The sequence below is a fragment of the Malurus melanocephalus genome, unplaced genomic scaffold (genome assembly GCF_030028575.1).
Source record: "Malurus melanocephalus ecotype Western Australia unplaced genomic scaffold, MMel_1.1 scaffold_204, whole genome shotgun sequence".
NCBI lineage: Eukaryota > Metazoa > Chordata > Aves > Passeriformes > Maluridae > Malurus > Malurus melanocephalus.
The window spans coordinates 889581-911924 of NW_026623436.1; the positions used below are offsets into that span (position 1 = coordinate 889581).

Sequence of the window (22344 nt, forward strand, 5' to 3'; positions counted from 1 at the left end):
GAGGGTGGACATAGATTAGGTATAAGGGAGAAGCTTTTACAAGGAGGGTGATGAGACATTGGCACAGTTGCCCAGAGAAGTGGTGGATTCCCCATCCCTGGAAGTGTTCAAGGCCAGGTTGGATGGGGCTCTGGTCTAGTGAAAGATGTCCCTGCCAATGCCAATGGGGTTTGGAACTAGATGACCTTTAAAAGGCCCCTTCCAACCCAAACCATTGTATGATCCTATGGTTCCATTTCACTYATGACTCCAGAGAGCTTCATTAACAACATGGCAGCCAAAGAAGTCACCTTTTCAAGCAGCAACTGTTTATTGTTGGGRAGAACATTAGGTCTTTATTTTTTTTCTCTTACATATATTCAATTTGAATAAAAATAATTTAATTTTTTTTAAATTTCTCATTATATTACATGAAAATAACTTGAAACAAGAACTGTGAATTTTGGAAGCAAGAAACATAGACAAAACTATTGTTTAGCTGCTGAGATGTAGTTCTTGGATTTTTTTTTCCCAAAAAACCCTCTCAAATAGAGAAACAATCACAATTGTCATTCCAGTGGAGAAACTTAATCCATCTATAAAATATCTTTAAGTTTGAGAATGGTATATAGTTACACTAGAAAGTATTCATAATATAGCACGTGAGTTCTAATATACCACCTAAAATATATAACTTCTCAGACTTTACAAGGTCAAATATTTTAGACCATATTCCAGTGGAAAAACACTACAAACCTCTTACAATCCTTTTAAAGTTCTTGTTGAATTAACTTTTATTTCCTTTTAAGGAATTTTAATATAATTCCAAGCAATAAAATACTGCATACAAACTAGCTTGCAGAACTTTACTCACACTAAATTGGACAACCACTGTTTAAAAGGATGAAGCACCTTTAGTAACAGTGACAAAACATCACTGTTAGTGTAGCTGATGAAGAAGCAGATTTTGTGCACAAATTGGTAAAATTTTCATAACAATAAGTCCAATAAAAATTATTGTATATTCAGTATTAAGAATTTCAGCTAATTGGAATTAAAATATGCTTATGGGGTAGGATTACAGTGCTACAGAACCAAGGGTCTACTAATTAGTCCAATTCATATTATCTGATAAAGACTTCCWATAAAACACTGATTTCTTCTTTTTCTTATTTTTAAAATATGTGTAACCTACTGCAATTTCCCTGGCTTATCTCAACTCTTTTCATTTTTTTCAGCTGAATGTGAATATAGCTCACCTTTTCATTAACTCCGGGGGTAATGAACACCATTCAGCATCACCTGAATGGATTAATTTTCTTTAATTAATTAATTAATTAATTTTTAAAAGCCCAAAAAGCAAAGGAAAAAAAAAGCAATTAGCATGCCAATGTCTCACTGTAGAACACAAATCTGCAGAAATACGTAAGGTTAAAATGAGATGGACTTTCTGTAGGTAGTTATTTGCATTGAGTACCATATCAAATTTAATGTAACTGTGCCAGTCGTGGGTCAGATAGCCCAGTGGAAAATCACTCTTACCATTACAAGGAAAAAAGACTATTAATATGATTGTCAAAATTGTTCTCTTGTAAAGGCCTAACCTCAGGGATCAGCTCTCTTCCAAAGAAATGCTTGAAATGCTGGCTGGTGCTGCAGCCTGACAAASAACCCGATGCCATCTAAGGTAACAACATCAAACCCTTTCAAAAAGAATAATTTTGCTTCAGGATATTTTAGCTGGGGAGGGGGGTGRTGGGTGTTGTTTTGCTTTGTTTTGTTTTGTTCTTGGCTTTTTTGTTTCTGTAACTGTCTGCTATTTCCAGCACCAGCTCAGAGGCTGGAACTGGACTCATTCCTTCCTCTGCCAGTTGTGTCCTTTCCCACTTGGCAGGTGCTGACCACCACACCCGCCGCTCCTCGGTGTGCAGCAGCCATCGGTGTCACCTTCTTGTTTTCCTTGCCTGTTATCTGTGTCWTCAGCGGAATTTACAGCCCTGGAATGTGATTTCAGAATCAATATGCATTTTCTTTTCCTAAGGAATGCCTTATTTTGCAACCACAGCTGTGTTAAAATATGCTAATTTTAATTAATGAGGGGGAGTGGCTCTTTTGAGACAAATCAGTGATGCAATTAGAAAACCAGRGAGGCATTTTCACCAGACTGCAGTATTCATAAGACCAGGTAAAATTTTGGACCTAAACTATGCCAATTGTCTTCCTTTCTAAATTAAGAATTACTTTTAGTTTTACCAAGAAATATTCTACTGGTATGAGCTATAGAATTTTTGAAATTATGAAGCATATTTGTGCTTTCCATCTCTTCTCTAAATATATTACTCATTTGTTTAATTCATTCAGGATTCTACCATACTGTCAACCAACTATAGTAATCCAGAAATGTTTTCTGCCTATGGAAGGGGCTTAATCACTAAGCCACACCTCCCTGCAATGCTTCAGTATTTCTGATTGGTAAAAAGCATTTCTCATTGAAGTAATACTGAAGTGGAGCCTTAGCCCTCTTCCATATATACGACTGTCAAGTTAATTAACTCTTCAGRACAAAATGCTGATCACATTCAATGATGAGCCACGCTGGCGTGTTCAAGACAGCTCCAGTGGTAGCTCTGGTGGCACAACTGTGTATCTTGGGTCAAGCTTAGGCGTGAAATCCTTGAAGTTCTTAGATGCTTCAGTACCAAATACATCTAAAGCTTTCCTGTTCATGAGAGCAAACCTGAAAAAGAAAAGAGAAGAAAGCATGAATGCATGATCCATTTACTTATGAAAAAATTAAATTATTTCATGTCATGAAAGATTACTGAAACCTCTGAAATACAGGCTTCAACCTGTGCTGTTCAGAGATTGAAAATTTTTCACCTCAAGCAATAAAAGTTTTTTTAAAAAATGCATTTGAAAAGTTTGGTTAATAGTGTTTATTAAGTTTACTTCAAATAATACAACTTATAAAAAAGGGGAAGAATCCCCCTCTACTTTTAATGCCACAAAAAAAGGTCAAACCAAAATATACTACTGTTCTCTCTCACTCCAGCAGAGCAAACTCTGGCCCTGCCTGCCCAAGTCTGGATGTCAATTTTATGGGTGTTACAACTGATTTCCATTTTGTTGTTCTTCACAACTATAGACTGAAAAGTATATAAAATGTCAAAAGAAATTGCCTTTATGGAGAAACCGTCAAAATTACCATTACAGAGATTTGCTTCAGATAAAATAAATGAGCAGAACAGAATTTCTTTTCCTTCCTCTCTTTCAGCTAAGGCAAGCTTAGGATTAGGACAAAATGGAAAAATGCAGCCAAAATTGGACATCTGCACTGACATCATTCACTATATCATGTTTGTATGGCCTCAGAGGTTGCCTGAGGACTGCCTCCAGGCATTCCAAGGAAAGCTTCCCACTACATCTTGCAATGTATTCAATCACCTCATGTGTGTACTGTGCCACAGGGAGTGCAGGTTCAACATGCTCCAGGGACTGGCCTCTGATTTCACTTCTATTTTTACAGCCTGGATAGCTCGCTGTCATGACAAACGTTACCTTTTATAATCCCATTCATAAACTGATCTGCATCAAGGTTTGGATGCTGTGTTCMTGCCACACACTGCACCACTATAACAATACACAATTCACTAAACTGTATTTTTAGAAGTCAGTTACAGCAAAATCTGCTTTTAAAAGAAAGTTTTTTAGATGCCTGCAGCAAATTGAAAAAAAATCCAGTTAAGACATTACAATGTATATTTTTGATTATGATCAGTGAAAATTTTTCATTAGCTTTCCAAAAAAAAATCCTTTCCCAATTGAAACAGTTATTTAAAAGTACTGAAATTTTCAACTATTCTTAGGAGCTATTCTGACATTTCTAGTAATGCTTTTAAACACATAGTAATACCATGTTGTCAATCACTGTACATACTAAGTGTTTCTTCAATATGTATAGTTGTTCACTGGATTCTTCATGTTCCAATGGAATCTGAAAGCCTCCCACCCTCCAAGTGAACTAAAAAGGCTTCAAGTAAAACACTCCTCTGCTAAACAGTCTTCACTAGAGTTAAGTCATTGTTCCTGTCATTAGACTAAACCCAGCAATGTCACTTCAGCAGAAAAGAACTTCAAGAGTGCTGGAAACTGCTTGAAAAGAAAAGTAAATCCTCAGGAAATTAGCTCTCATGTACTTCTAGGGCTCTGTGTTGACARTGAATGACACAGAAAGCTGAGTGTGATCAATGACAGGTTCAGACAAGCCTTAACACAACCCCGATTACATACCTGCCCTTAGTTARTCGTAAAAGAAATTTCCAGTATGAAGGTCTCAGGTGCTGAACTTCCATGACAGCCTGCAAGGAGAGGATTCTGTCAGAGTCAGCTGACAGGACCAGGTAAAAGCTTTACCTGGTACATTACATTGCCCAAATTAGCAAAACGATTATTATGGAAACAATGTTTACTGCTCTCTGCTGAATTCAATACCCTGTATGACCACCACCAGCACAGACTGATATTCCCAGAATACAATCTTTTACCACTGGTGACGATTAACTTATATCTCATTGCTAAGAAATCAATGACAACCATTATTCCTACATACATGACTTTAAACTGGTGGATGTCAAATTTACCTGCAACTTTATCCCCCACCCACTCTGCATTTTGTGATCTACCATATCTTGCAGTTGTATTTATATTTCAAATTACTTTATTTTAAATAATATCATATAGCCAACATCCTTGTCTTGTCTCTATTCCATTACTTTTCCGGGTCATTTACAAATATAGTGAGTAACAAGCATCTCAACATAGATCTTTTTTTTCTAATTTCACATTCCTTCTTCCTGCTAAATCTAGCAATTAATTTCTAGTCTTAAATTCTTTTTTCAATAAGTTATTAAGTAACAAAAAAACCCCTTTCTTTTTTTCTCATATGAACTTTATGTCTGTTAGTCTCACAAGGCTGACCCTGACAACAGCATTTTGGAGACCTTCAGGCACATCCCAAGCACTAAACTATCAATTCACTTTGATACTAGACTTAGAGATATTCCCAAGTACATGGAAACAAGGAGGAGGAGGAGTGTGTCTTAGCTGTCTTGTTAAGCACAAGACAGCAGAATATTCTCTTTGTTGAGGGGCACAAAAAATATACGTAGTTATGGAGCTCCAGAGAATATGCAGTTCATGCAGGGGTATTTGAGAAGAAGGTCTAGAAAGGGTGAGATGTAGTAGAATTGTAGAGCAATTTGGGTAGCACTGAAAAGTTGATGCAGATGATAAAAGGACTGAGGATAAAGGCATATAACTGACTTGAGAAATGCAAAAGATGGTAACTACAGCTTGTTTTGAATATATCACTTCAGGGGTTTTTACTGGCTTTTTGCAGATTTTTTCAACTCGGTAATATTAATTCAAGTCAGCTTACTGCAAACTTTCAGTTGATTTAAAAAAACATAAAATATTGCATTATACTGCTTGCCTCCTTTAGAAACTGTCTTTTCACATGCTTATGGATGTTAATACATTGATGTTCATCCTCAGGATCAATGCATTTTGATATCCTTTCCAAAGAATTCAATGCTTGCATAATCTATTCAGCCACAAGCATAGGAGAAATTCAGTTCCTGAAGCAACCTTTCCACAGTGATACTCAAAACCAGGAGGCCAGAGCCCCGATTCACAGCATCTTCCTGGAATCACTACATCTCACCATGTTTTCTACAGAAACATCTCCCTGTGCTCCTCATTTCATTCAACATCTGCTTTAAAGAACTTCATGCTCTGTTTGGGAACATACTTACTGCCTGAAAGCATATTGATGTAGAAATGGCATAGATGATGCTGTCTGCATGAGGAAAATAGGGAACTTTCCCTGCTTCGATGCCTTTGAAGTATATAGTCTATAAAAATAAACAAAAAATCATGAATACAACAAAATCAAAGTAACTTTTTACTTTACTTTTTTTAAAAAATCATGTCAGCATAATGATGTATTTCTTTATATATCCACAAATGTGACATTGACTAAGACAGATTACAGAAGTTGTCCAAAATCAATCTAATATGAGGCTATTAATGCACAGAAAAGGACTAGCACCAGCTTGGGTGTTAAAGATCCYAAAGACAAAAATGAAAAGTTTGCTGCTAAATTCTTCATTTTAAAAAAGCAAAAGAACAATGCAATAACWATTCCAACAAAGTGAATATTCACTGTTCTTAACCAGCTTGAAATCACATACTTTACTTTCTGAGAAAACATGTACAGTTTATTTTCCTGAGCACAGCCTGACCTTGCGAAGCAGCACACGCCTTTTTGGTCAGTTACCCTTGGCTTGCGTAAGATGATAAAAGTAGTAAAAGAAAAAAAAAAGTAAGAAAGAATACACAGCACTTTCCTTATTTCACTGTAGCCATGATATCTCAAAGTCCAGTGAAAACCATCAGCAATACAAGTTATATGGTTTTTTTGCAACTGGTGTTCTAAAAGTCAATATGGATAAGTCAGATTTGCCTTTATATGACCAATATGTGAACTGCCTTCAGAGCTTGGATAACAAGGAGTAGGAACAGAGAGTACTTTCCCTTTTTATGTTTAATTTTATGCATAACAAAAAAAGGAAATTCCTTCTTTTTATTTTCTTTAAAATTAATTCTGCTCTGGTAATGGAGGTGGATAAATATCACTAGAGAACAAGGCCCTTGAGGTCTGCAGGAGAAATATGGGATTTGGGGATGAGGCATAGTGAGAGAACATTATCAATCCATACCAGTGGTGGTGTTGGGGAATTAACCATGACTAAGTCTCAATTTCAAGGAAAAATCACAGTAAGAAATCAAATGCTGGTTAAAAAAGTATAATCAACATACCCAAACTGGTTTTTTTTTTTTTCTGGGCTCCTAATTTTAACAAGCTCAGAGAAATAATTCAAGCCTGAAGAACAATAATTAGAACAAAGTTCATTCCAAAGCTGGGAATTCAATCAGTTGAAGTACTCTGACAAACAACTTCAGCTATAGACTAAAACCTAAGCTATTTTGAGTTATCTTAGACTGCTGAATGCCAAAATTAGGGAACAAAGGCAGGAAGTTAAGCTGTAGCTTTTGGCAATAAATCTGCAATTAAGGACTAGGTCTGATTTATGTTTCTGGCAGAATAGACATTCTYGGAACTTTGTGATTTAAAAAATCTGCAAAAACTACAAGGTAAAGGGTTGTCAGGAGATCAAAAAATTCATGGAGAATATACATGAAGATCAGTGGATAAAGAACATTTAAAATSAGTCAAAGAAAAGTAAGAAAAAAAATAAGACTAGCATTGCCTCTTGGCATCCATGTACTGGAACACTGTCACCATACAACTTGGTATTTTACTGGAATTGCCTGACAAAGCCTCTGAAGTTCATTTTCTTTTCTTCTGCCTTGAAAAAATAGATGAAATGAAGACCTCTGTTATGAGGGTAATAACTTACCTCTACTAATTTGGACACCAGATACATAGAGATAGTTGTACTTTTGTAAAACATCATAGAAATTCCTGCTAGACACCCTGYAACAATCAGAAAAGAAAAGCATTGTTAAGGTTGCTGTTGTGGCGTGTCAGCCCAACAAACACTGCACAGGACTATTTATTTCTGTTGCTGCAACACAGTTCAGTGATGCTCTTTTGCTGGCCATYCAAGTATGGTTTGTATCACTAAGCAGAGGAAATTTTAAAATGCTCAAATGAATCTGTACTTCAGTGCTCAGGAGCACAGCATCAAATTTCTCTCTTCTTTGTGGGATGAGGGACCTCTGCAGTTCCAACATGTGACAGATGCATATGAGGGAAGGGCCTCATCACCACACAAATTTCATGCCAAAAGGGTCTTTCTTTGGACCCAGTGGAGCATGTAATTTCCAGTGTGTATTCTGTCATATATGGAAGGGACAGTATTTGCCTCTCCCATATCTGCAAATTAAAGGACAAGTTTACATTCATGCACACAATAATATACTGTCCTTGGAGCTGACCATAAATGCCACACCATTTGATTGAATTGCAGCTCTTTCTTTGACACTACTTAAAACATCACTGTCACTTGATGTACAACCTTGATGAATAACACAACCTTGATGTACACAGTCCTGCTTTCATCACAGAAGTCTGACGAGGGAATGGGAGGACAGACAAGAGGAATACTTAGAGTCTCATCACAGGCACCATAAACTTTTCACAGACTCACCAGCTACAAGAGCATGAAGCTCATCATCTAGGTTTCGGACCCAGCGCAGGAAGCAACTTGTACCCTGTAGGCGAAGAGAAACAGATTTAGCCCTACTTAATGTCTTTGATACCACACAGACTGCAGGTATTCCTTACAAACTAGCAATATAGCACACAGCAATGAATTAAGAGTGCAATGTGATAATACCCATAACCATAGAAMCATAAAATAGYTTGGGTTGGAAGGGAYCTTAAAGATAATCTTGTTCCATCTCCCCTGCCATAGGCAGGKACACCTTCCATTAAACCAGGCTGCTSAGAGCCCCATCCAGCCTGGCCTTCCAGGGATAATGCATTCTTCTGCTTGGTAAGATTGTTATAATAAAGGGCAATTTAATTGATACAGGAGGAAGCAAACTTTCTCATTGTAAGAGTCTTGTAAGGGAAATGTAAAATCACATTGTAATTTCTTAAGAGCYGTAGAAACTTTCATTACTGGGAGATGTTATGTCTGATTAGGTAATCATCTTTACCACATCAAGAAACACTTAATTATATCAACAAAAACACAAGAAATCAAGACAACGAAAGAACAACCTTAAAAAGCACTGGTACTAAAGTCCAGAGAGTTGGACACAATACCSAAAACATTTCAGTGTTTTAATTTACAATTTACTGCTGCCATTTCTTTCAAAATCAGAGAGCAGATTAAACTAATTTGAATTCCAATCTAATAACAAAGCTAATCTTGAATTCATGKCATCCTTATTTGCTGTATCTGTCTAGACTCTTTCCCATGATAAAGGCTTTTTCCAACTACATACCAAACCTCCTGAGATTTTTCCATGCATTCAATAAATTCTGGAACTAGGAAAACACATTAATCTAAAAAAGTAGAACTTCAYATTCGTTTGGATCCAAAATGCACAAAGCATTTCACCTTTTTTTTCCATGGTCCAATTGTTTTGAATGACTAGAATCTTTGCTGCCCTATGTGCCTATTAAAACTGGAAGAAAAATAATAATGCAACCCAAATTTGTGTAAGGTACAAAATGCAAACAATAACATATAGTAGCATCATAGAATGAGAGGATCATTTAGCCTGGAGAGGAGATTTAYGATCATCAAGTCCAGCTGTTAACCCAGCATCCACCAGCTCCACCACTAAACCACATCCCCAAGTGCCACATCCACACACCTTTTGAACACTTCCAGAGATGGCAATTCCAYCACTTCCCTGGGCATCCTGTTCCAGTGCCTGACAACCCYWTCARTGAAGGAAGATTTCCTACTGTCCAATCTAAACYTCCCCTCTCTCAATTTAATTACTAATCAAGTGAAATGCTGTTTTGCTTACAGGTAAGATGTGTTTTTGTATTTTTCAGTAAATAATATTTACCCTCAATAATACAGCATGAKCTTGAATTTGCAGAGCAAGTGGCAGTTGAAAAATGCCATGTGATAAAGAATGTAAAAATGCAAGACACTTCAGCACTGCACTGTGCAACATATTCAATATGTGCTTTGCCACATTCTCTTTTGGCATAAATGAAAATAACTTGATTATTTCCAACAATGCTGCACGAATGCATATCAGTTCACAATCTGTCATAAAGTGGTAGGAAAGGATAACTTTCAAGAGTTAAGTGCACTGTCTCCTCAGCTACACACTGTATGTTCTGTACTCTCCTGCTACTTAGTGTCAAGTAAGAATTCCAGATATGTAAGCCAACAAAATGTGCAAATGGCTTCTCACTGGCAATGCAGATGCTACTGCAGTCACTACTTGTGCCTGCACTAAAATGSTTTTGTGTACCAGCAAATCCCTTTGAAATCTGAATTCACTTTCTCTGAAGTACTSTCTGTCTCCTGATCTTGAAACCAAGCTGCAAAATCCATCTGGTTTATTTGGAAATTATAGAAAAAACACACAGAATGGAAGAATARTTTCATGTTTACAGTTTGATCATTGTAATAGACTAAAATTTGTCAGTGATTATGCCATACAAACAGTATCAGTACTATTAAGCAGCTTGACATTTTAGCTCTTTGTGATATTCTGACAAGTGAAATAAAAAACATGGTATYTATCACTTCTGCATGCCATGAACTTACTTTGTATATACTGACAAAAGATCCCAGAAAAGCTCCAAGCTGGAAATTTTCCTTGTTGTAGAAGAGGGAAAGTAGCCGTGATGGTCGTGTAAACAGATGCCGGAAGGTGGAAGGAATACGAAGGCAACACTGGATCAGGTAACCRATGCTAAACATCCTAATGAAGCCCTAGAGAAAAGAGAGATTTTGTGGTAAGAAACCACTAATTCTGTGAAAGGAAAAGCAAATGCTTKTACAGAAGGACTTATTTTTGACATKGAATAGTTTAAARCCCACTCTGCAGGTAGTATGTAAAATGCATAAAGGCATCCCCATCTTCAAACTCAAGACTTTTCTTTTTCTGSTTACCCTGTAAAATAGGAAAAGCAGTAAGATCACAGACAATTGACTCTTCTTTAATTACCATGAATTTCTCAAAGCTCTCAAGAGAGAGAGTCTTTTCTTCTGCTCCAAAATTCTGTCCTTTGAAATAATCCTGATGACTTCATTTCAGGTTACAGACTAGGTTTGAACCACAAATGGGTTTATAGAGGAAAGCAATGTGGTGGGAAAAAAAAAAAAGAGCACTTCTACACTCAAATGTCTGGAGAAAAGAGTAAGGAGGAAAAAGTCCACCAAAAATAAATTTCAGAAAGTGTGAGAATTAGAAGTTAACCCTGGTGGCTTGGCACATGTTCATGGACTTTGCCACAGCCAGACATGAGGTTTGGGATGCCTGCAGCAAGGAAAAGGGCAAAACTGGAYGAGAGTTGATGTGCAGAGCTACTGAGAAAAAATAAAATGGGTTKCAAAGAATTTACTTACTATCCCACCTTAAATACAGATCTGGTGGTTTTGTTTTTTTTTTTAACATGACACAAAACCACACAGACTTTTTTTTCCAAATTATTCTCCCCATTTCTTCTAACTTCCTCCAGTGCTTCCCATCATTATCCTTATCCTAAGGCTGAACTTTTTTTAATAATTCCGAATAAATTTTACCCAGTTTTTGTTTGAAAGATGCTTTATGTGAGAACCAACTCTGCACTCACCCACAAATGAAGCAGGCACTCTATTCAATTCCAGTGACAGAGACAAGGAAATCTGGCAGAGGATTTGACTGAGCAACCTTTCAGACTCAGAAACTCAAACCWTTTTTGCCTCCTAAGGAACTTTATAATGCATCATAAAGCACATAAAATTTTATTGTGGCTAAACATCCAGTAATAAACTCTTTCTGAAGCAATTACTCTTCTTTCTACTCAAAAAATGGTTTATGAGAATTAAGTGGAAGAAAATAAGTCATACAATGATCCAACACCATTTTAATGAAAAATTTCCATTCCTTCATGCTATTAAACAAAAAAACCCCAACCAAAATAAACAAAAAGATCAAAACAAAACCAAAACCAACCAAATCCAACCCAAACAAAACAAAAAWTAAAACCCAGCAGTTATGAACAAAGCCCAAAACAAGAACAGAAACAACAGGATGGTGTGTTTGACATTTTTATCCAGGAAAGGTGATCTCAGTGGGGTGAAGAAACATCTAAATTACTAAATAGAGTGGAAACATTCAAACATGTCCCTAATTTTATTCCTATTAGTAGCCAAATTAGAAGTGCTGAACCAAAGGAYTGAGGTTTAGTGTTGACGTGCATGAAATAGCAAATATTGCACAAAATCTATTTAGCTCATTACTTCAACCAGGTGAAATCATATCACACCTACRGTGTTTCAGAGTCACAGGAAGCATCATATCTTATAATCAATGTACATAAGTATTGTAACTTCTATCTTCCATAAAAACACCTCAAATACAATTGGAGGTAGAACACAGCAAAGCAGATGCAGGACATTATAATGAACATAAGTGAGCAAAGAAAATTTTGCTAAGGGCCATTTCTCCACAGAGATTTTGAGCTGGAGCTCAGATCAGCCACAAGTAATAGCACAGTGTAAGAACAGAATTTGCTAAGTAAACTTTTTCCTGCTTTTGAGAAACAAATTTCTTAATAATGCAGTCAAGCTATTTGCTATAACTCAAATTCAGAAAAGCACATGTGCACATAAACAGAGTTCAGAAACATACCAAAAACTCAGTTAACCTGTTGCAATATATTAGGAATTATTTGATAGTTAAAATAAATGAAATAAGATATTTAATATTTATTCTGGCTATACAGTAGCCCACGTTCCTTCAAGAGACAGAACACTGAGACTACAATCCTAAAAMATAATCTCAGAGAAGCTGTGGATGYCCCAAYCCTGGAACTGCTCAAGGTCAGGGTGGATGGGGCTTTGARTAACCTGACCTAGTAGTARGTGTCCCTGAAGATGGCAGGGGGTTCAAAATAAATGATCTTTAAGGTCYTTTCCAACCAAAACCAYTCTATTATTCTACAACCTTCTTTGGTTGTAGAATAATAGAGGTCACCTTAATCACCAGTAAATTTGGAAGGTTATCTGGTCCTGTGCGTAGCACCAGCAGAAAAAATGGACAACTGGACTTGAACTGTTGGCTAATGGCTCCTCACTGTAAACAAGCGGAATCCAAAAGAGGAAAAATACTGTTCCACTGCTTCTGTCACAGCTCTTTACAGACATTTTCAAGCACAAAGCATTTCAAGTATTTGAAGTGTGAAGAGAAGTCAATGAATATTACATAAAAGACATGATGATGTCAATGAGCTAACRTGCATTTAAATATGAAACAGGAGAAAAAGAGCATGTAAATGACAGGTAATGACAGATGTATTCATGTGAAGACAAATTGTTCAAGGGAAAGGGAAAATASCAATAAGCAGCTCATCATATCAGTATCAGATCTGAAAGGTCCATTACAGATAAAGAATTTTAAAACATGCTCAGATCATGTCAGCTGACAGTTGTTACTGCCCAACTCCAGGAACAATCACAGAGACAACTAAAAGTTAGGAATTTTGGTTCTTTAAAAAAATGGTTCTTTATAAAAGTAATTTTTTTCACTCATATTTTAATTTTTAAAAAACTCATAGAAAAGACAGGAAATTAAAAGATCTGACTGCCACTTCAGCAATATCTCCCTCAATAGATTATTGCAGTCAAAAATAATWTATACAAAATACTACAGAGGATGGGTCCAAGAATAAAATATATTAGAAATGCACGATTGTCTTCTCTAAAGACAGAGAAGCCTTATAAAACTTTCTTTTTACAATTTATTTTTCTCAGGTCAAGACTTTACTCAGCTCTTTTATCAGTTAGGTTTTTTCTTCCCCTCATTCCATTTAAGGGTATGTAAAACACAAACAAGTGAAGAGGATGAATACTTCTGAAATACTTCCCCCCACCCTCAGGTTCTTTTAATAACTAATGTCTCCCCCATCACCTACGAAAAAACAGAGTGTAGTGTGGGTCTAGGTTAGTGTAATTTGCAAAACTCATAACCTGAAATCAGATTTGAATCTCTCAGCTAGAGTAATTCAACAAGATTAACTCCTATTTTCTYATCATCCTTCTGTTTTAAAATCTATTTCAAGCTTATTACATTCCATAATGATCAGATCACCTACCTCTACCTATGAAGTCTCACACACAATCATTCCTCCAGCAGACTATGTATTTTCCATGGAGAAGAATTCCATGATGAGTACTCTTAATATAAATCCTTACTTGTTTGTTCTAACTGTGCTTGTAAAATAATGTGGTGTTATGACAGTACKGACAGATTTGAATGCTGAGCACGCAGCACAGGATGCACAAGGATTTTGTGTGATATTAATAAAAAGCTCTGAAAGCAAGTCTGGACTAACTGTAGTTAAGAGCTAATTACTGTAAAATACCTCTAAGTAATGAAAGACAGCACTTTTACTATGTAAAAGTCCAAGAGACCAAAGTTATAGCAAAGTACCCATGAAAAACAGATGCACACCAGGAGATGCTGCCATCAGCAGAGATCTGGATGTGCAACATATCAAATCTGCATAAAATCACTTCTGTTTAACTTTAACATTTCTTTTGAATATAATATTTACTGCAATCTTGAAAATTTGATTCTGATGGACAGACATTTGATATCTACGAGAAAAACACAGAATACTCTGCAGACAGAGGAATGGGAATGTTTGCCCCTCAGAGGATGCTGACCTGACCAAACATGGGAGGCACAGCAAACCAGGAAGCACTGAACAGCAAACACTATGRGCAAAGCACTGAACCAGCACAAAGCAAATGGAAAGTCTGGGCCACCAAAGACGTTTTGCCTTGAAGAAATGAGTATATGAAGGAAACATAGAATTGACAGAGACAGTGGTGACAGGCTGTAAAACTCTCATTTTAATCTGGGTCTGTAAGTCTATGTATATGCCATACCTACAACAYAGGTGACAGATAAAATGTGAAAAAACTATCCTGAACCAGTCATCAGTGTTCTACTGAATATTCCCATTGTTATGCAGCACAACACTTAGGCACCACAGGAAATTCTACCATCTCTAGCACAATTCATACCTATGCTATACGTGCTGCTATGTACTGCAGTGCATAAAAAGGTGCTAATACAAAAAATTATGTTATTAGTAAACACACATGAATAAATGCTGCACTAGATCTCKCCYGATGCCAAATTTATGCATGGCTTTYCTCAKATAATATTARCTCTATATAAAATTTTAATTTTCARAAGTTATTTTTGAAMGCAATAGACATTAAAAGTATCTGAAGATACTCAAATCCATTTTTGCTGCCCCAYATATAAAAAACAGGTCAATTATTAAGGGATTGAGATCTTCTGGAGTCTTACCAACTCCCAAAACAGGCATAGCAGGTGGTACCACCTGTGCCAACCCAATGCCAGCCAACAGAAATTTCTGCACAGTACTTCTCTGAAAAAAAATGYGCTGATCACATTAATAATGGAGCATGAATGATACCACCGGAGATAAACAGYTCTTCCTGGGCGTAGCAACTGTGACCAATCTCTCATTACCCCAAGCCCTTAAAATAAACGAGCGGAGGAGAGCACCCAGTGCCTGGCAGCAACGTTCCAGAGCTGTGCAGCTGCACGGGAACCACGGCYGCCTGCCACAGCAGCACATTCCAGGTGCTTTATTTAGGGGGGAGTCACAAATGGGCTCAGCCRTGAAGTGCATCACATAGTTAAACAAGTTCCTGGCTTGCTAGTCCATTTTTTCCCACACATTTTATGTTACTCATTCACCACAGCTAATCTGAAAGACCAGAGAACTTTAACCCCACCACCGCCCTCTCTTAAATTGAGAAAATCTGTTTTCTGGCTTGTCACATTTTCAATAGAAGAAGAATGAGCAACAGGCTCATTTCTCACTTCCTAAGCATATGCTTTTCCTGGCTACAGACTTTTACCCYGTCCTTGCCAGAGTTTGTCAATCGAACTTTTTCTGCACTTACTTTAATACAGTATGAGATGCAATTATCTCCATAGTGTTTACAGCATCTATGCCTTGGGCCATGTTTGCACCTGCAAAAAGCATAATGAAACACGTATTAACTCATAGCTGTTTTCTGTGTCAGCGACAGGAGACTTCATAAATTTTTCTTGACTAAAAATACATGAAGTGCTATTTGCCCAGCACTCATTCTCCCCRTTACCCACTGAAGGGCACTGTGAACTTTTATGATGCCATAAAAGGACAATAAAAACTAACAATACTTTAGTTGTGCACCAAGAAAAAAGTGTCTGCACATTTATTTGGATCCAACCGCTTGCCATGCTACATATAAAATGTTTAAAGAACAAATTTTCTTCTGTGGTCATCAAGAAGTGATGTGATCTTTCCTGATTTCTCTCTGCTCCATAGTTCTGGAAGGATATTTGAGCAAGCATCTGTTACCTGTGTCCTTTYATTTTTCACACCACTGTAAGGGTCACTGAAGGGAAATGCAGAACATACAAATGCACAGAAACACTGCGTTACTTGTCTCAACTACAAGCCTTTTACTTTTGGGCTTTCTTCAAAAGTGTAGATTTTTATGCAGCTTTTCCTTCTTTGAGAAGAATTTGAGAATTTGATCTTGTGCATTTATAAGAGACTGGCTTGGGATGGTGGGATGTATGGATTGTACAGTTTCTAGCCCTACATTATACAGAATTAAAATAAGTAATGTCATACCAGGTCTGAACATTRTATTTTGTTAAATCCAAGTATTTAAGCTTTAATGCAAAATAAATTACACAATTTATATACTATGTCAAATATCTTGGAAGTTTTGAATCGTGTACTATAAAGTCTAATGGCCATAAATCATCTGTGAGGTCAGTTTATGCAGCAAAAATTGTAATGAGAATGTGCTCAGGTTACAGGCATTTAGACTCAATTATATTGAAAAGAACCATATGGAAGAGAAACCAGTGAGAGCATAAAAAGTCAGTATTGAAAGTTTTCTGAACGTCTGAGTTGAGAGTTTCAAAATGGTAAAGAAAAAATGCTCTTCTCCATCTTCAGTCCTTGTATTTAACAAACAACAGAAGAGCAATGAAATATCTCTAGCAAACTGACTAACAGGTATTTAAGATGAAACAGATATAAGCAATTCAGCTAAAAGAATTTGATTAGGCTGGAGCTGTCTTTCTCTTTTGGTGTTTAATACAGTCACGCCTGAAAAGCCACAGATGACTTCCCTCATATCTTTCAACTAAAACCCACAGCAAATCATAGGATGTCACCATGTAATGGGGATCACTTCATGTTTGTTCATCACCTGAGCAAGTGAAATAAGCCACTACTTTGAGAACACCATGCACTTGGAAGGCTCTCTCCTGCATGGCAGCAGGTACAGGTTTGTCTATAAAACTGCTCTTGAAGAGGTGAGTGGAAGTGAAGATTCATGGGTGTCATGTGAACATGTTTTACTCTATCTTCCCTGTAAATGAATGACTCCTYGTGGTATCCAACATGCCTGAAGCAGATTAATCAATCACAGCAGAAGTTAATCGTCTGAACATACCAGAATAAAAAGCTCACTGCTCTCACTTCTTTAAGGTCATACTAAAAGACAATGACTTGTATCCGGCAGACAGGGAATGCACCTACCTTGCCTAACTTCAGATCTGACCTAGTGCAAAACAATTTTAGATTCACTCTTTGCTTTGCAATTTCCTATGCCTGACAGTGGAGGCAGCCCATGTGCCATCAATCCTATTTTTAGATAGYTCTCCTTTATGCAATACAGGGATGGAGGGCCTCCAATAGACTATGTTACGGCCACTTATGGTGACATAAGTGTAAAGCCTGCTGCTGTGCAATTTCGCTCCTTAATATATTACCACTAGTTCCAGCAGAATTGCCACGAACTGGTTTTGCTGAAAACTGCAGAAAAGGCAACTATTATCCTGCACTCACCATGGACTGAATTTATCCTCCCTCCTTACACAATTGCATGTTGCAAGTCATTGCTATGATATACAAGGCTTAAGGTTTGCTTTCACTAGAGTTCATCATTTGCCATCATAGTAAAAATGAAACAGAAAAACACTGAAGTACAAAGCAGAAGTATTATAAAACATTGTCAAATACAACATAACAGACATTAAAGTGCACCATGTAAAAATGATTCATTTTGTGAATTTCATTTAAGTTTTTTCACTCACACTTTGTCCATGAGCTTTTTTGTTAGAGCCAGTATGTTCATTGGCTGTGATACTTTTTCACAATGCTTGATTTTTCTATCTGTTTTTGAAAATGCCACTTCAGGTGAAAAAGAATGGGTGGGGATTTCTTCTTTCCCTACAATGAACCTGAAAGAAAAATACAAAACAGAAAAAGCAAATTACATAAATAACTCAAAGAAATGCTTTTAGTCCTGTATAAGCCTCTAAGTCTTAAACTAGATTGATGTTACTCCCAGTTCTGTAAAAACTCATCTTATACAGCTGCCAAACTTTGTACTTCTTTGAAAAGATCACTCCACTAACATATATTTAAAGATATATTTCAGCTAGAGGACAGAATTGATGGCAGGAATTTTTTAAAACTAACAACAAAAACATTAATAGGGAAGTCCATCTCTCAGACAAAGGAAGAGYACTAAATAAGAACATAAAAAGGCACTTGAAATATCTCAATTATTTCTAGCAAAATGGGGTTACATAATGATTGATAATTACTACAATATTTTTATAAAATATCTATTTTGCAAAATCTTTAAAATGTTTTTGCTCCCATGGAAAACATGAACTTTGTTTTGCTTGGTCTCTTCCTCAGCCTTCTTTCTTCACACRGAAGTGAAGAATACTGGCCCATTTCAGGTGTAGAATTACTGTGTATCAAGGGCAAGGGAGGACACAATGGCAAGATGTTTTCTAACACTAGGCACCTTAATCCATGTTACACTGTATCTTGGTAGTCTTGCTGAGGGTAACGAAGGAATAAAATATTTGTCATTCTGTAAGGCAGCAAATAAACTCCAGGTAAAAACACAGCAGCCATTTGTTCACAGGAAAATATGGGTTATCATGAATCCCAGTTTTAGAAAGATATAACATTAGGATTCCTTCAAAACCATGCAATCATACATCTGAGTTTCCTTTAATAACAGTCCCAAATATGAAGGGATTTCTCCCTTGCCAGCAAACTAGAGGAAACTGCCTCAAGCTGCACCAGGGAAGGTTTACATTCAATATTAGAAAAATTTCTTCACTGAAATCTATTGTCAGGCACTGGAACAGGAAGTGGTGGAGTCATCATTCCTGGAGGTATTTAAAAGACATGTAGATGTTGCATTTGGGGACATGGCTTAGTGGTGAACCTGGCAGTGCCGGGTTAAAGGTTGGGCTGGATGATCTTAGAAGTCTTTTCCAACCAAAATGATTCTATGATCATTCCTTCTTCAAAATATGTTGTATACCCAAAAAAAAAAGAAAAAATTTAGAGCAGCATGATTTTTCTTAGGAATACCCTTCTTACAGTGCAGCTGCCACTGTGCATGTTTCCTCAAAATCTTGTCTTACATTGTCACAGAAGCTTTACTTACTTCAGTGCAGAGTATGTAAATCCTTTCAAGCCATCTTTGCACCTGAAAGATAAAACCAACAGATTTCTTTATAATGGGCTGCTGGCAWTATAAACTGCCACAGATTCAGTATCTCTGAGAAGGGCTGTGGAGGAACACCAGCTTTTCATTAACAAAAACAAGCACACTTGCAGTAACTCTGTGGCCATCCTTGATTCCTACTTGTCACCACAACCTCAGGACATCTCTGAAACAAAGGATAATGCATCAAATGCCARTGCTTCTCTCTTTTATCCAAACCAAGACTGGAGAATTTATAAAGGATGGTGACAGTACCACTAGGGCAACAATGCAAGATGACAAAAGTAGTCATGATGAGTTTAATAAAACATAAGTTTTAATAAAACGTAAGTTTTACTGCAAGGAGAGAAAGGAGGGTTGGATCACAATGAAACAYCCACCCTCTTGTGAAAAGCTACAGGAAACAGTTTTTCTGACTTTGTATTTGCAAAGTGCTCATCTCTGCAGCTTCTTACTTTACAAAGACTCTTATTCTGGAAGTCCCAGTTTTTCAATTATACAGCRGTTGCTCTGATTCTGAGCTTGACTATATTTATATATGCATGTTTTTACCAGCTATAGGTTCCTTGTGTGAAGAATGACCACAGCAAGGAGCCCATATTTGGCTATGAAAGATTTAGGTTATTGACTTTTTTTTCTGTGCAAGATACAATGAAAGGAGGTAAAGCTTGCAGCTGCTACTGATTCCTCCTGAAAAAAAACATCTTGGTTGCATAGGAGAGAGCAGATACTTGGGTTTTTTCCTCTTTTCTTTTTATAGCATTACATTGGGAATTACATGATGGTAAAATTGCATTCCTGACACAATACACAAAACACAAACTATCAACACCACCATTTCAAGAGCACCCCTACTCTAARGGAAGACAGGACAGCAATCACATGYTTTGTAAAAAGAAGCAAGACAAAGACAACCTGTCGTCTTCCACCTGCAGAGACCACACTGTTCCTGGAAGTGCCGTGCCCACACCCTCCAAGAACAGGTGACACCACCTCCCAGAAGGCTCCATGTGTAGTCAACATGTACTACCAATGGCTGGATAYGTGCAGCAAGCAGGAAAAACATAACGAGATCAAAGATGTTCACAAATGTAGAAAGTCTTGTTTTGTCCTGGCAGGGGAGTGCCTGGTGGAAAGCTGGTAAGACATCACAGCACTAAACACTCCTGGGAAACTCTTCCCAAGGGTACGACCTTCAACATATATGTTTCCAAGGACTTGGTTTTGTCAGCACGTGCACAGTGCTAAGCAAGTATCAGACACAGTTATACACAGCACAAAAAAATTAATTGCACTTGTGTTTGTCTTTTTAAATGACTGCAGTTAAAATATTGGTCAGATATTTATGATCTATAGGAGTTCAAGCTAAACACATTCAAATAAAATTGCTCACTATATCTTTAATTGACACAGAACTTTGAAAYCAAAGACATGTAATTATTTTGGGTTTTATGATTCTTTACCCTCACATACAATTTAGAAGCTGAAACACTATCACAGCACTTTTACAGAGAGATGGACCCAAAGATGGGTTGAAAATTAAATGACGGAGTGAAACAACTGAAATCAGCTTAGCCCAGAGATCACAGTCAATCACTGGTGGAAGTACAAACCGAGCCCAAATGCACACTTATTTGTATATAAGTGTGCACTTATATAATGCACACCCAAATTAACCCCACTCTATCCAGAGAACCAGGGTCAAGTTTCATGAGTTTGATTTTAAACCTGAAGCTGACTGTCAGTTAAATGTCCTTTGAGTGAACGGTGTCCAACACATTATGTCAGCAAGCTGCCAGCTCAAGAATAAGGTCTTAGTTTCTACTTTTCAAGTAAAATAAAACCATACACAAACTGCAATCTAAACAAGCAAATGTTTCTAGAATAATATCGAAACAGGAAAGTAATTACAATATGGCCATAATTAAGTTTTTTTTTTCCTTAATCTTTCCAATATAACCACACTTCCAGTTGCAAGTGTTCAATGATTCCTTTACTGCACCACCAGATGTCCCTGCCCAGCTGTGCTCCAAGCACCCTGATGGATGCTACTCTGCAATTCATTTCCTTTAAACTGACCTTGAAGAAAATGTCAAATCCTTTCTTCACTAATATTAAAAATCAGATCTGAATCACCAAAACAGAAAACAGCACTCCAACCTCCTACTTTTTTTCCTCAAAGAAACAAAAAATATTTCTAATGYCTATTTTAATTACACAATAAAAGTCAATTCTTTGCAGAAAGTATTTAGTGCACTGGAATTTTATTAATGATGCTTAGTTTTCTTATTTTTTTAGTTGTTCTATACTATGTATTTATAGAGCTACAGCTATGAATCGGCCTGAAAAGTGCATCAGTTAAATATGTAGTTCAATAAGGAAGTGATACTAAAGGCACAATTGAGATTTATCCCCTTTTAACTTCCTATATTTTTTAATTTTAAAAAAGTAAAAAGTGCAATCAAGCTCTTAAATTAATTAATGTTGCTTTCTGTCTAAACTGTCTTGTGTAAAGTCATCCTGCAAAACTAATGGGTGTGTGGAAATATGGCTTGTTAAAGATTTTATAAACAGGAGTCCTACAGAAACAATACTTTCAGTCAAGAGTAATTTGTACTGTAACTCTGCATGGCCATTTTGCTCTTATGAATGAAGCAGCAACCAACAACAAAACTGGAATTCTATTTTTTTGCTTTACATCATGAATCATTATTAATTCTTTTTATTAAAGATTTCAGAATACACTTCGAGAGATTGAAATGACATTTTTTATTCACTCAYTGGGTACACAACACTGACAGCAACCAAAAAACCCCTACACACTGACTTTAAAAACACTTATTTTTGGGGGGTGGGATGGGGTGTGTGACAACCCCCTTGCAGAGAGACATAACATATTCAGTGACCAGCCTCAACAGTAACTGCTGAGGTACAACACTGGCTGCACACAGCACGTTYCATGAACACCTGGCTGCTAATAACTGAACCAAGAGTAATGATCTGC

At 36.8% G+C, this 22344-nt stretch overlaps 1 protein-coding gene across 1 annotated transcript in view; it reads right to left on the reverse strand.

The window, feature by feature from the left end:
- Nucleotides 1-280: 280 nt before the first annotated feature.
- Nucleotides 281-22344, reverse strand: part of TMEM135 (transmembrane protein 135) — a 158893-nt gene continuing 136829 nt past the window's right edge. The window contains exons 7-15 of the mRNA XM_057373647.1: nt 19281-19322; nt 17899-18045; nt 15699-15768; nt 10311-10478; nt 8214-8277; nt 7461-7537; nt 5793-5891; nt 4270-4337; nt 281-2716 (exon numbers count right to left, since the gene is read on the reverse strand). Of these exons, the coding sequence (XP_057229630.1) occupies nt 2584-2716; nt 4270-4337; nt 5793-5891; nt 7461-7537; nt 8214-8277; nt 10311-10478; nt 15699-15768; nt 17899-18045; nt 19281-19322 (868 nt within the window). The 3' untranslated portion in view covers nt 281-2583. The remainder of the gene's footprint in view (nt 2717-4269; nt 4338-5792; nt 5892-7460; nt 7538-8213; nt 8278-10310; nt 10479-15698; nt 15769-17898; nt 18046-19280; nt 19323-22344) is intronic.